Raw genomic sequence first — 15,915 nt, forward strand, 5'->3', positions numbered from 1 at the left:
GAAGCTTTTCCATTATCTTCTCTAAAAGTATCTTTTAGTAACTCGTACAAACCGTCACAAATACCTGAAAAGTGTCACTAATATATATATTTTAGAGAAGCTTTAAACAAAAAGTTGACTAACCTTTAGAGAAGTTTTGAAAGTGTATCTAAAGCCTCAAATAAGTGTCTCTAAAGGCTAACAAAAACACACCCTTCGAAAACCCTCTCTAAAACCTTTACCTACCGCTACACAGAGAAGCTCTTTGACAAAATTGAAAAGCTTATCTAAAGGCTTTAGAGAAGCTTTTACGACTTTTAAATACAAAACAATACCTTCTCTGCAGTTCATTTTTCTTGTAGTGCCGGTTGACTCATTTTGGCCAACCTTTTTTTGTGAAAAAATTAATTTATACTAAATATTAATTGAACAGATAACTTTAATATGTTTTTGAAAGTAAGAAGCGGAATCGTTGATGCGGCACCTAATAATTGAATATTCTTCAATCATGAATTGTGATTGAGTTTTATATATCCCACACTGATTGAGAGTTGAAAGATTGACATGTTGGATATGTAATATGAGATCGAGATGCCTTTGTGACAACTCATGAGGTTGGTTCCTCTTGGTTGATTCTCTTAACACATGTGGTTAGAGCATTTTGGCCGACCCTCCGAACACATGGGGTTGGTTCATTTTAGTCAACTCTCTTTTTGCAAGAAGGGTTAATCAATATTAAAAATTAATTATATATATAATCTTTATTCTTTCTATATTTAAAAGTAAGAACCACAACCATAATGTGACACCCTAAGATTGAATATTCTTTAATCTTGAATTGTGATTGAGTTTTGTCTATCCCATATTGATAAGTAGATAAAAGATCGACACTGAATGATAGATAGATATATATATATATATATATATATATAGAAAGATTGAGATGTCTCTGTGGCAATTCATAGGGCTGACTCCCCTTGAATGATTTTCTAAACTCGTGATGCTTAACTTATTTGGCTGACCCTCCTAACATAGGATTTTTGACTAATCTTTTTTTTACAAAAAAAATCTATATTAAAAGTTAAATTAATTAAATTAATATATAATGCTATAAGATATTGATTTGACAAATTAGAAATTCATATTTTCAAATCATGAATTGTGGTTAAATTTGACTTGAATCTTAATTCATATTAATAAGAACAGAAATTACTGAAAAACAGTTAAGTATATGAAACGAGAATGGATGCCTTGAAATATTGGAAGGGTTAAGTATTTTCAATTTTGAAGTATAGGAATATTGATATCGTTCACAATTTAGACAATATTCAAGTTGTATGTAATACAGAAAACGTAAAAACTTTAAAAGTAAAATGTCAAGTTAGACTAGACAGTTATATTATTAACTGTACAGCCTTAGTAGATTCAAGGTGCTCAAATTGTATTATACACAAACCTTTAGTTCCCAATAAATATATTGTGCAATCAGATTCTCCTAGTGAAGCCCAACAAATGGATGGAGGGCTTTACTTATATAAAGAATTATTAAAACCAAATAGTAAATTAATTTTTGAAACTAATTGTGGGCTTAGCAAAAGAAGAAAAAGCCTCCATACTTTCCAACAACCCCTCTCTAAAATTTTAGCCTCTCTCATTGTAATATATGTAAAAGCTTTTGTATCATAAAGTGTGCTTTCATCTAGTTAAGGTACTTTCTTCTTCCCTAGCTTAGTTGAAATCTTTTGGGGACTTCCCGAAAGGAAAATCCTTAAAAAGTCTTTTAGATGTATAATTATAGTTAAGATTGTAATCCCATCACATATTGTACATATTGTTTCTTTAATAAAAATATTATAAATTTCGTGTGTAAAAGAAAATTTCTTTAACATGATGCTATGTTATACTTATATTCTTCCTGAGTGACTCGAAAGTAAAGTAAAGGACATTGTTAAGGCCGGAGTGAGCTTGTGTTGTTGTCCGTTCATACTTGTCGAAGAAAGGGACTTATATAAGTATACTAGGCTTTTTAGTCAAAAAAAAAAGTTTTGTATATGGTGGGATACAACTTACTATATTTTCATCTAATACACTGTTTTAAGGAGAGTATTGAGTAGGACGAAAGTTTTCTTGATTAAACTTCTGTTAATTCTAGTGTTTTGTATCTGGTAAAAATGTATCCCCTTTCCTACCCCTCCGATGACCCTCAAGTGGCAAAACCACCGTCTTCTGCCTTTGTGTGTATATGTGTGTGTGAAAAACTACAACACCTCTCCTTCCCCGTACACACTCATCGATCATCTCCATCTATATATGTATATCTTAAAAATATTGTGGTTGTGTGTATATACAAAGATATGGCACATATAGAACCACCATCAAATCTCGTTTTGTTGTATTAAGATGAAAAGAAGACCACGATAGAAGCCGCAAAGAAGTTGTGTTTGTCCTTTTCGACGTGCATGTTTTGTATTAATCATTTCCCCACTTTTTATTTGTCTTACTATTTTGGTTACTTTTGGATGCTTTTAACAGCCGATATTATAGCATGCACCATGCGGCAACATGGTTATGCAAGGTGATTTTCTTGACAAACATAGACTTTCTCAAGACATTTTCTTTTATTTTTGTACATATTCAGTCCACCATACTACCTGGATTTTGGCAAATCCTTTTAGATCATATTAATCATTTTCTAACACATTAAATTTCTTTCAAGAATGTTTCTCATTCAAGTCATGATAGGCTAAAAATCTTAGCTTGAGTATAGGAAAAATTAAGACAAAAAACCAACACCGATGATGGAAGCTATTAAATAATAATAGCAATCTTTCCTATCACTCATTCAAGGTTGAATTGTAAAAACATTCATGGATAAGTAGATCACTTGTTTAGTGTTGTATGGGTTGGATTTGGAGATAAGCCAACAAGCACCCATCAATTTGAATGACAAATGCATGATTGAAAGAGTTAGTTTGAATCAAGGAAACTTATTTTTATTTCATGTAGTTTATATAAGAGAGAGATTATATCATTGCCTAGACTTTAATTCAAATACTATTTAAATGAATTAAAAGGGACCCTGAATCAAACCTATTTTAAAAAGAGACGCACAAAACCAGCCTTTTGTGCTTTAGGACCATACCTTCCAAACCCATTTTCCGCAAGTCGTAAGCAAAACAAAGGCCGAGTAGGACCGAACTTTGGATGTGAAAATGGGCTGGATCGAGCTCTTTTTGGCCCGGTTCAAACCAACTAAAACCAGGCTTTTCACATCGGGCTTGAAGCTGTGTGTAAATTCTGGCCTTTAAGTGAAAAACACAGGGTGACATCATACAGAACTGCTTTATATGCGTAGCACATGATACACTGAAATAATAATGGCCACCATCAAAAACCCATATGCTGTCAATGGCCTCAAAGTAAACCATCTTAACCCTATTGCACCATGTTACAACACAAAACTATATAATTCTAACACCACATTTTCATCGTCAGGATCCCAAAAAACACAAATTCTACCAGAATCACCCGACATAACGAAGGATTGATCTTTTCTTATGTGTCTTCCATGTTGGCAAGTCTCCAACACCACTACTACTTCCATCATCCACGTTCAAATGCTCGTTTCTTGGGGATTTCATCCTTTTTAACGTCAAACCCGAGCCACGTTCACTTACGTTTTTCAATTCCATCACATCATCTTCCACATTGTTACGAGTATTGGAGCTTTCAGGTATTTGTTCCTTTCTTCCTTTAGCTGGGTGATGTTTCAAGTACTGATCTCCATGTTCAACGGCTTTCATCCACTGTAGTTCACTAAGCGTATCAGCATACACGACCTCTTTTCTACGTCGTTTTCCAGAGAGATTAGCAGTTTCGTAGTCAAACCCTTTACCCCTCATGTCCTTTGGGTTGTCGGGTTTGGTGTAAGCCCAATCTGGTACTTCATGATCTTCAATAAGTCGAGATCTGTACCTCTCTTTTTGTCTTCTTTCATCATCCATCTTCTCAAAAAGCCAAAACTCCTCGTCTGATCGGGCCGTTAGACGATTAATTTCTCTCTCGCTTGGTACATCTGTTCCGAGTGAACTTGTACCTCTACGCATCACCTCTTTAAGCATCTCTCGCCTATCTTGAGCTGTAAAAGCAAACAAATAAAACCAAATTCAGCTTTTATTTGACGAAATGGGACATCAAACATACTCCTTCTGTCCCAAAATAAATGTTTTTTTTTTCATATGAAAAAGACGTATGTAATTATTACACTTTTTTATTAACTAAACAACAATTTTACCCTTAATAACAGAGGGGGTAATGAATTTTTTTATCTCATATTTAAGGGTAGAATTGGAAAGTAGGGCACATACCTTACTTTCTCTTTCTTGTATTGTTACTTCCCCAAGTTGGGGTTATTACTCTATACTTTGGTTTCTTAATTCATGTCCCTAATCCTCCAAACAGACTAACCTGTGGAAGTTGTATTAAACAATCCAGCCTGTATCACTTTGGCATCAATGCCCATCTTCTGCTTCGCCCGCTCCAATATCACCTCTTCAACCGAGCCAACACTGACCAAAACAAAGACCCTCACTTCTTTTTTTTGACCAATACGATGAGCTCGATCCTCTGCTTGTTGGTCCATTTGGGGGTTCCAATCACTATCAAATATAATCACAGTATCTGCCGTTTGCAAATTGAGACCAAGACCTCCTGCACGTGTGCTCAAGAGAAACATGAAAAAAGGAGAATCCGGAGCATTAAACTGCTTTAGCAAAGTGCCTCTTTCTTCTGTCTTTGTTGAACCATCGAGCCTCAGATACTTAAAGTCATGTAGTTGAAGATATACTTCGAGAATGTCCATTAAACGAGTCATTTGTGAGAAAAGGAGTACTCTGTGCCCTGCTCGATGAAGTTTAGGTAATAACCGATCAAGTAGCTCAAATTTTCCTGATGCTCTCACAATCTCTTCCTTGCGCCAAATATTATATTCACCCACAAATAGGTAAGGATGGTTACAACACTTTCTGAGCTGCATCGATAGGTTTTGCAAACTTTTGGATTTACCCGTTCCTGAAAATAAGTCATTATTGATTAGTATAAGCAAAAAAATCTCAACTAATCCGATTATCATGTAGAAGAAAAGGAAAACGAACAGATAAAAAACATGATAATCTCAAAAGGATACCTTAAATAGCAGTTTTTGTGATTTTATTGAGACCAGAAATAGAATTTTGGTTATTATAATAGATTTTTAGCTTTTCAATTATTTGCAATCACCAAGAACGGCAATTTAAAAGCTCATAGTGATCGGCAACCACGACTTGTTGTTTGTCATGTTTTGTATTCATAACATCTATGTGTTTTTGTTTTTATCTATTAAACTAAAACTTGTTTGGGGTAATGTTTAACGATGGTGTTAAAAAAACCTAATATTAAACTATTAAATGAAACCTTGATTTCACTTCAGCTGTTCCATAAACAAAACCCTAAACATCTTTTAGTGCTACGTTTAATAAATTTGCGGTCATTAATATGAAACCCTAAACTATAATTATACATGATAAACAAAACGCTAATGCTAGTATAGTAATTAACTAATTACCAATTAATGGAATCCTAACTTAACCTATTTTTAATGATCAAAAGAAAAGCATATGAATGAAGAAAATTAGCCCAAAGGAAATGGAAAAAGAAAAGGTTGAAGCAATAGATATTAACATATCCTTATCCCGTTGAAAAGAGACCAGATGGAAAAAAGATTTTTAGCTGAAGTGTCAAATGGCCAAATCATCCCTTTAATTGAAAACGCAATATACACACACACACACGCGTGCGCGTTATATTATAAAGCATTTAGCTCAAAGTCTTAAAAACAAGGAACTAGTGAATGACCTTTGTGACAATGCCTGATATACCAAGGAACTAGTGGAACACAAAACTCTTTCCCAGAGCCACATCAAAGAGGTTGAAGGTTGTCAACGGAGACGAGTATATGCTTAGGAACTCAATGCATACTTGTAGTCATAAAATGTAATCTTATAGTAAAGATGGATCTTTCATTATATGTTATGATATTTCAACCACAATCACAATCCTTGATTTGCATGCATACTTGACCATCTTTCTGGACATGCCTAATTCTTTGATAACTAGTGCAGCCTCTTACCAAACACAGACCTGACTTGTGCTAGTTCACCTGTTCTCCGGCCACATGCTTCTAGTATTCACTGCATCTTGTGGCTAGAGACTATGCTTAGACACATGTAGATTAGGAATCAACTATGCCACACCCCCTTTGTCTACCATTGTTGTTTCTATTATACTAGGCACTAAATAAGTAAGATTTAGAGAATCGTTTCAATAAAGAAAAGGTATACATCGATCAAACATCTGCTAATATAAAGGAGGCTTAGAATTTTCTTGACATCAAACCTAGTATGACCACCAACAATCATCAAAGCTGGTCTGGTCTTCAGCCTTCAAAATGTCTAATTGACCTTTGGAAGTTTATGTGAAGAACGTCACAGTATAGCTGACCTGAAAAGTTTGATTGAAAGCCAGTTCCATGATAAAGATTTTGGCAAACTTAAGTTTTCTTTAGAGATTGAGATAATCTCTTAGTCATGAGAAAATATGTTCCTGGTCTTTTTTGCAACAAGATCATATGCAAATCAATTGATTCACACGAAAATCAGAATAGTGAAGCTTTTAGAGTAGTATAAGAGGCTGGGTAGAAAGCTCAATTGCCTAATTACTCGTCAAACCATTCCATACTCTGCAACTGTACTAATCAGTTATGTCCATTAGAATGATGTTCTTCACGGTATCACAATGGGTATCTTGTAAGCAAATCAACAACGCTGCAGGGTAGTAGTCTTCACAAGATAGGAGGTTTATAAGGTGATAATAGGAGAAGCTGCAGAGTTACCTGGAGGTCTGCCAGTGGTTGTCATGTCTTTGTTGGTAGTAACCAAGGATTTCATTTACCTCTAATGCAGAGTCAGATGCCTCTTATGAGGTTATTAGTTAGAAAGCTTGATGTAATAGTCAAGCATCAATCTCAATGCCACACGGATATCCACCTTCAATCTTTTAACAAAATTTAACTCTTTCGCCTCATCAGGCAATCCCCAAACTTGCCCTGTCAATAACTCAAATCTTCAAAGATAAGTGCTATCCTATTGGGGGCAATAAAAAATTATCCATTAGCTGACCCTGCGAGCCTTAAGAACGTTCCAAGACTTGTTCCCCGAAATCTTGTCATCTCATGACTTAGTAATAGCTCTCGACCAACTGATACCATGTGGGTCCCCTTCCACAAAGGAACTGCAGCTTCGAGTCTGTATAAAGCCAGCCCGTTAATTGTGAAATATCACTCAACTTGGTTTAACCATCCCAACACATCATCTCCCTCGATATAGGCATCTAAAGTTTACAAGCACACCGTACGCTGTATTGGTTGGGCCTATAACCTGTCCAACCATTTGGAGCTTCCCAATACTCCCAACCTTTTTCCATATCTCTAATCCAATAATTTGCCACCCAAGTCCCTCTAGGATCTCTGAGTTCGCCACCCATCTCAAACTCATTTTCTCCCCCTCCATCCCGTTGGGTTTCTTGGCCTCCTACACAAAATATTAAACTTTGCAAGTCAGGCTCTTCTTCTGTTCTACGAATCTAACTAATCTATACTACTTTCTTAACCAACCCCCTTTCTTGGCCTATTCCGTTTTCCTGCTACCAAATAAAAGACCTTTTATCAAGCCCAAAAGAGTGTTCATTTTACTGCCCATAATTACCGCAATCAGCCCCACAATGAAGGCCCTTTACTATATCCATTCCCCTCTCCTGCTGCCAATGCTGACAGTAATACAATTAAACCCGTCAAAGACCTTCCAGCCTAGTGGTAAGGCTTGGGCATGGCATAGTCATGAACCCGAGTTCGAGCCCTGGGAGGGAAGTGTTGGCGACATTTAAGTGGGGCCATGTTTAGCCTCCAAAATTGCCTGGGATTAGTCGGGCTTTGGCCCGGACACCCTTCCAAAAAAAAAATACAATTAAACCCAAGTAACAGATTAAGCATCATCAATCTCTACCACTAGTATGGGTTCTAGTTGTCCTCTAGTTTACAGACTGTATGTTTTATCAATTGTAATAACATAACAATACTACAAGATGTATGGCAGAAATGGGGATCAACTCCAGGTGCAGAACATAAAATTTTGCAGAATTGCTTATGTTGCTATATAAATATATATATATATATATATATATATATAACATGTATATTTTTGCATCTCAACTACAAATTAGTAAATTATGTTCATTAATCAGATTTGTAGAAATGGCAACATTTTTAGTTAATTGGTTGGTTATTGGAATTCTCATTGATTGTTTTTCCTGCAATTTCAAACAAACTGTTCTCGAACCCAAAACTAAATCGTGTACTTGATCTGAAGTTCTTGTGTCATACACTAGCCTTACCTATGCTATATTAAATACTTGGGCAGATAGCAAGAACTGCAGGAGTTAATGTATAACAGCAAAAACAGTATAGGGTAAAAGTTACTAACCAGTATCCATTCCAACCCTCCCAACATCGGTGACTTGCTGGTAGTATACTTTCTGCCATGCTGACATATCGCATTTTAGTATGACCTGTGTTTTCTGTGGAAGGTACTTCTCCACCTCATCCTTCTTCCTTCTCAAAATAAATGGCCTTATAACCTGGATTTTGTAGTATAAGAAAATGAATCAAAATACATTATGGCACAACAAGAGTGTATAGGAGAACAAAAAAAACCCTACCTGGTGTAGTCGACGAATGATCAACAGCTCTTCTTCGTCTGTTAGAGAAACATCACATCTATCTGCAAATGGTGCATTAAACCACTCCTCAAAATTCTCAACAGAATTGAAAATGGTGGGAAGGAGAAAATTAAGCAGGGCCCACAGTTCTTGTAAACTATTCTGTATTGGGGTGCCGGTTAACAGAAGCCTTCGTCGAATTTGGTAGCTGCAAAATATTGTTTAACCAGTCCAACAGAGTTTTCATGTTATTTGCATGTACCAAAAAAAAAACTTTAAATTTAGGACATTATCAGACATGTATTCCATACTTACCAATTACTTCATCTATTAAGCATTGTCTTAATTGGAAAACAGAGATTAGGATCTCATACTATTTGGTATCTTTATCATTACATTCTTACTTGAGTACTACTCTCATTTGTTTTAACTATAGCAGCATTAACATTCATTAATATATTCTATGCGGTAATGGAAGAACATCACTGCAGCATACCCGGAGACAAGAGTCTTTGCAAGCACAGATTCTGAATTCTTTAACCGATGTCCTTCATCAACAACCATGTAGTACCAAGGAATTTTCTTCAGAAATGCTTTGTCTCTCATTATAAGATCGTAGTGGGTGATCAGCACATTAAACTTTCCATCTGACAACTCTTCTCTCATTGCTTTTCTCTCATCAAGACGTCCGTCATAAAGATAAGCGCTGATACTGGTACAAGAATGAAATCATTAAGCATTGATCTTGTATAAAATCAATGATTTCACTTAAACAGTGCCCTACCTTGGAGCCCATGTTGAAAATTCATTAATCCAGTTTGGTAGTACAGCTTTCGGCGCCACAATTAAGTGAGGCCCAGTCACGCCCTTGTTTTCTATGAGATATGCTATTAAGGAGATGGTTTGAATTGTCTTGCCCAATCCCATTTCATCAGCCAATATTCCATTCAGATTGTTATTAAATAAAGATAACATCCATTGAAGCCCTTCTAACTGGTAAGGTCTTAGTTCTCCACCCTGAAGTATTGATGGTTGTTCCGTTACCTGTAGGATACACAATTTATTAGGAGTTAAACTTTTGTAATGATACCGGAAAGAATGCTAGGGAATCATCATTTAGTAGTGTACCTTCTCCTGAATTGAATGGATGACTGAATTATATTGTCGTTGACCTTCCAGTAAGTCGGATGTTTTTACTCCATTATCAAGTTTGGTCTCAACTAAATCATCGTCCTCATCTGGAAGTGATTCGTTAGGAGTTTCAGTCTTTTTAGCAGACGAATCATGCAAGCCGGCTTCTGGTGCATTCAAAGGTTCAATACCATCATGCTCAGCATCTTTCTGGCGTCGAACAGCAGCTCCTAAACGAACAAGGAGATCATTTGTTTTCCCTAAAAGCATTGTTAACCGTTCGTTTTTGCTTTCCTCAACCATTCTCATGTAAGCTTCTTGGTCATCTGACTTTAAAGCTTGGAACCTCAATTTCTCTTGCCTAGTAGCACGCTGCCTCTGCCTTCCATGCCATGCCTAATCGACACCACACGAAAATTTCAATTTGGGAAGCATAAACTACAAACATTCACCTAAACCTAAAGCTGCATGTTCACTGTTACTTTTTAAACCATCATTTTCACACCTATAAGATACAACACTGAGTGCAGCATGTGGTCACGGAAAAGAGTTTACAAAAGTCACAGGGAGGTCCTGGCACATGAAGAAACTAGAAATTTTGTTATGAATGAATATTCTATCATGGTGTGTTCTATTCTTTTCTTTCATAACTTTTTTCAATTTTCGGTTGGAGATCAAACGCAACTATTCAAGTGAGGAAAAACCTCTAATTTCGATCAATGCAAACTACCATAATAGTAATCTTATAGGAAACAAGAAAGAAACCAAGAAAACCTTTAAAGCATAAATGTGAAACGACTGGGTTGTCAAAAAATAATGTTGACTTTTACTTAACAAATTACACAGTTCGATCCGATGTAGACATGAGAAAAAGGAAGGAAAGAAAAAAAAGATAAAAAAAATTGAGTTCAATACTCTTTGATATTAATAGCATAGAAGCATATTGCAACAAAATTAATCAGGTTAGAGACATGCCGATTGAATCAAATAAACTTAGTCATGATAGAGACATGATGGCTCAATAACTCCTAATTATATGCACAAAATTCATTAAGCTTTTCATTTTATTCCAGAAACACTTTGTTGAGATCATGGCAGACAAACACATCATCTGCAATTCTGTTCAGTAATCTAGCTATGTGCAGAAGTAAAAGGTAAATACATATATATGAATACAAAATTTAAAAAAAAACTGCATACCTGAACACCATCATTTCGCTGCTTCCGACGTTTCTGAGCAGCCTGCACTTGCAACTGGAGTTCACGTATTGTATTAAGTATTTCTGCAAAGAATTTCCTCTTCCTAGTTTCTACTCTGTTCTTTTCTTCCTCCTCCAATTTTGTTAGTCTCTGCAACAAGCAATGGTGTGTGGAAGCATAAACATTTAAGAAATATGAATACGGAATACCCTTCCATCAAAAAGTAAAAATAAGTATCATAAATCATATACATCAAGGATTACCCCTAATAATTAATCAGGTTGGGTAAATCCACATGTGGAACCAATAGACTGGGTCAAAAACTACCCATAAATTTAATGTGTACTCGTTAACCTGCTATTGATCTGAAAGATCAGATATTTCATATTGGTTGTTGATTTCTAGCGTAGCTCAAGATAAAATAATATTGCTTTTCTAAGTTAGAACGTGATGTAAGGATTATAAGCACCGGTTAAAAACAAATTCAAATTCAATGGCAGTCAAATGACAAAAATTAACTTTTAGATGGACACAACAATGAATCATTATTATGGTGTCTTATGAAACAGATGAAGCATTAATGGATCATAAAACATTTCCTATAGTGAGGGTTTGTTTCCTTAAAGAAGTAAGTTGGTGTCAATAAGATTGAAAATGACCCATAACATACATTTGCGTTGACATTAACCTCAAATACAGGTGATCTGTTATAGAAAGCTTATTCAAATGACCACAGAACTAAAAACACTGATGACTACGTGTAAATTCAGTCTGGACAATTTTCGATCATCATAGAAACTATACTCCACTTCTTATGACTATGACTGATCTCGTAAACTTAGGGGTTGTTAACGTATTTGGTAATTAGATAGATTATTCAGGGAAAAAATGGATATATGCAGATGCAGATCCACCCATGTCAACAAGGCAGGTTGATTTTAATGGATCTAAAAATGAACACCCAAAGGCTGTGTACTTGGTGTACACCCACAGGAATTGACTAAAATTGCATGACTACCAAGAAGCTTTTGTGCAATGTGGTCATTGTTTCTTAAATCAAAGATCATAACTCAGTTTGTAAGGTCTTCTGGACTTGGTTAATCTAAGATCGTATATACCATGTTTGAGAACATTTTCAACTATATACAAACTTGCTATCAAGAATGCCAGAAAGAAAATAAGATGGACCATCAAGATTTCGAGGACTACAGAAGAGGTAAAAAAGAACATAGTACAAAGTATAAAATTACCTCAGCATCACGTTTCTTCTTCATATGGTTGTCTGAGTCAACAGCAAAGGCATCCCCCACGCCATATGAAGAACGAGACAGCCGCATCATTCCCCAATCAAAGAGTTTCTTCTCAGGATACACACAATTTAAGCACAGCATGTACTCTGAGCTCACATTTGACCTCACTTTTCTTTGCAGCTCCGCTAGCTGGAATGTAAGATATATGTCATAAGAATGAAGGAGTTCCACTGAACAATAGAATGCATGTTAATTAAATGGTACTATAAGAACACCAGTGATAGAGCTACTAAAGACAGCATCAATGCACATAACTCTAGACTTAAATGTTGCTGAAAATTAGTTAGTTTCATGGTGTAGTTAATTAAACGGATAGTGACCCAAAACTTTGGTGGCTTTCAGTTTATGTCACACTAAACTTAATTGAATTCAGTAGGAGCATCACAGCTGGGGAGCATAGCATGAATGTGAACCAACAACAACAAGCCTTTGATCCCAAACTAGTTGGGGCCTCAGTTAACGAAAAAGATCACTTTCATTTTCAATAACCAAGGTTTATAGCAAATGGATAATATAAACTAACCCCTAATTTCATGATAATGCAACCAAGTGTTTCCACACATCCAATGCTAAAGATGATGTGCCTGAACATCCCATTGAGACCACCATCTCGTCAAGATGACGATCTTTAGATACAAAACAAGAAAAGAGAAAACTAAGAGCTTCTAAACTGGAGTCTACCTTAAGTCCATAGAGTTCAAGCAAGCACTTTGACTGCAGGTCCTCACCTCTGTGTGTAGACAATTCTGAATTCATGATAACGAAATATGAGTAAATCATTAAGTTGTTAAATAATAATCTATTAGCAAATCCACCTGCCAGTAAAGATTCATGCAAAATATATTTGTATCAGATATCAATTAAGACTATGAACTTGCATCCAACTGTCATCATATGGTGTGAATTGCAAAATTATAGACAACATACAATATCATATAAAAGAATAGCATCGTTATTCTAGAGATAGTTGTCATCTCTATTCAACAAGAGGATCTGGGAAACTAGAAAGCATAACTAATCAGTTAGTCTGGTCAAATGTGAAAGACTCTCAAGAAGGATCCCCTATGCAGCAGATGTGATTGCATTTAAATGCATAGATATCACTAAGAAATCAGAATATTCTTCAACAATGTTAAGGTATGATATAAAAGCTGGTCCTTGAGTGTGGCAACCTGCCAGTTGAGTCAAGCGACTCTGGATGTGGCTCTCAATCCGATTTTTCCTTGCTTCTGCCATTTCAGCACCCGTTATGTGATTAGATTGACGCGTAGCCAGAGCATCCTCAAGGTCTGCCATTAAATCTCCTCCATTTGAAAATTGAAGGTTATTCTGTAATCATAAACTGATATCAAACAGTATGGCAGAGACAACAGTTGAAGTTAAGGAAATCAACATGACCAAATATGCTTCAAACCATATTCAAGCAAAATCCCAGGTCCTGATTATGCTACTAAAAATTCAGAGCATCATAACATACAACATTTCATAAGAATTTCCAGGAGAAGGAAAACATCTCTTGTGATACAACTACGTAAAACATTCTTCTGTAATATCTCATAAAAGTAAAAAGGATATGAACAAAATACTAGGCTGGAAAAAAAATTAAGTGAAGAAAGAAGACAAGCAATCCAGCAATAATGTCAACGAAAAAACCCCTACAATCACTTTGAATCAATTAGGGGTTAAATCCACATATCATCACAATAATTAAATCACAAGGAAACACAAACATGTTTTCCAAGTTTAACCTATGGACTCAAATTAGCCTTTGTATTCATGAATCCTTTTTCATCAAGAAAAAAATAGCAACAGTTGAATAAAAAGCTGAACGTAGACAGCAATGTACTGTATGATTTCAAACCTAAAAGCTCCTATTAACTTTTCTTGCACAAAAAATAACAGATAGAGACCTCATACTTACACCTAAACTGAGAGAGGAACAAAATTCTTGAACAAATACAAGTTCTTATCTTCCATTACTCCTACACCATTATTACCCCTAGGACATGTAACTCAATACACAAGCTCACATCAAGTAACCTTGCTATGGTCTCATTTAACATTATATAATAATGCAATCAAACCTAAAAGTGCAATGATATATGCATAGACAATAGGTAGACCAAAGATGTTTGATAAGCCACACACAGATCCAACTAGAAAAAACCAGTTTTATGTAGACAAAAGTAAAACTAGGAATCAAGTAAGGTGCAATTACACTGCAATATTTTCCAATGAGCAAACCATAATTACACCTGAGCTGCCAGGCACACAAAAAAGAGCACAACATATAGATCAAAGGCAAATGGGGATAAGCAATTCAAGTATAAAAATTAAGAAAACCCTCACAATTCAAGTAACAGAAGAGCTATTAAAGAAGCGGACAACCTAAAATTGCATTTTTTTTCTCAATCAACAAGAGCGAATTCCCAAACCAACCCAACATCAATCATCCACAATCAAAAGGGTATATAATTCCAACAAAACAATCCCCAATAAAATAAAGTCCAAACAGCAGTATGAAAAGATTAAAAGAATCAACTCACAGGCGATGAAGCATCGTCCACTTGATTATCGCCGTCAGATCCACCGTGGGCGGCGGAGTCAACACCATCGTCGCCATCTTCAGCGGCGGCGGCGGTGTAGATGGAGGAGACAGCATCGAAAACGTCAGGAGGAAGAGGGAGATTGCGAGAAAGGAAACTAAGTGCACAAATCAGAGTCTTGGTGTTGTCTACATGGTCTTCAGGCAAAGACGAAGAGCTCCGTTGTCTCTCCAACACCTGAGCACTCATGGCGGGAGCCACGCAACAACCCCTTTACACCCTTCTTTCAAATTTCTTGTTTTTTTCAAAAATTTACCAGAAATTTTGGAGCCAACGTTGTTAGCATGTGAAATTGTGCTCGAAAGAATTATTGGTTCTGCGCTCAACACATCAAGACTCTCTTTCCCTTTGGCCACCCACCCACCCTCGTTGCCCCTTTGGTTATCCCTCTATAGACGCGTAATTACCAAAATGCCCTTCTTTGCCTTGAGACCGGCGTAAGTTACATCTTTTGTCCCTCAACTATTGCTGGATATTTATGTTCAGTCCATAAGTTTCAATATTTGTCCAAAAAATTTAACGATATACAACATTTAGCATCTTTGTCTTCATAATTTTCGTTTTGTTTTTTGTAAAAGTCTGAAGCCACAACCAAATCAGTATTCTAAAGCACATCTTCAATGTAAATCAAAACCTAAAATTGCAAAAATAAATCAAAATTACATCTTCAACTCAAATACCGGATTTTAAAAAAATCAAGATCAAAATCGTGTACGAATTTTTCTTCCCTGTAGGAACCACTTTATAAACGGAGGTTAATATAAGTTAACATCCTTATATACGTTAACATAATGTATGTTAACATATGTTAATGTTTATGTTACGTACATTCTGTCAAGGAATGTGAACCTCCCCTAACAAAGTGGCTCCTATGGTTCCTA

The 15,915-nt window shown here is 35.8% G+C and overlaps 1 protein-coding gene across 2 annotated transcripts; it reads right to left on the reverse strand.

Moving 5' to 3' along the window:
* Positions 1-3,282: 3,282 nt before the first annotated feature.
* LOC112500781 (probable ATP-dependent DNA helicase CHR12) lies at positions 3,283-15,349 on the reverse strand. 2 transcript variants are annotated; one of them, XM_025104360.1, is made up of 13 exons: positions 14,975-15,349; positions 14,647-14,688; positions 13,601-13,757; positions 13,110-13,174; positions 12,369-12,557; positions 11,119-11,268; positions 9,916-10,314; positions 9,572-9,831; positions 9,284-9,499; positions 8,788-8,995; positions 8,553-8,706; positions 4,447-5,049; positions 3,283-4,117 (listed from the first exon to the last, which is right to left on the reverse strand). In XM_025104360.1, the coding sequence occupies exons 1-13, from the start codon at positions 15,221-15,223 to the stop codon at positions 3,504-3,506; spliced, it is 3,306 nt and encodes a 1,101-aa protein (XP_024960128.1). In that variant the 5' UTR covers positions 15,224-15,349; the 3' UTR covers positions 3,283-3,503. The 2 variants fall into 2 exon arrangements, with proteins under 2 accessions (XP_024960128.1, XP_024960129.1); XM_025104361.1 differs by lacking the exon at positions 14,647-14,688.
* Between the last annotated feature and the right edge of the window lie 566 nt (positions 15,350-15,915).

This window comes from Cynara cardunculus, assembly GCF_001531365.2.
Source record: "Cynara cardunculus var. scolymus isolate 2C chromosome LG 17, CcrdV1, whole genome shotgun sequence".
NCBI classification, from domain to species: domain Eukaryota; kingdom Viridiplantae; phylum Streptophyta; class Magnoliopsida; order Asterales; family Asteraceae; genus Cynara; species Cynara cardunculus.

What these genes read in the sequence shown, in the direction of transcription:
- LOC112500781 (XM_025104360.1), bottom strand. Translation starts at nt 15,223, where the DNA reads ATGAGTGCTCAGGTGTTGGAGAGACAACGGAGCTCTTCGTCTTTGCCT. An exon ending in TGGACGATGCTTCATCGCCT is followed by an intron (nt 14,689 to 14,974) that starts GTGAGTTGATTC and finishes TGTGCCTGGCAG; the next exon opens with CTCAGGTGTAATTATGGTTT. An exon ending in GCAAAGACTCTTGTCTCCGG is followed by an intron (nt 8,996 to 9,283) that starts GTATGCTGCAGT and finishes AATATTTTGCAG; the next exon opens with CTACCAAATTCGACGAAGGC.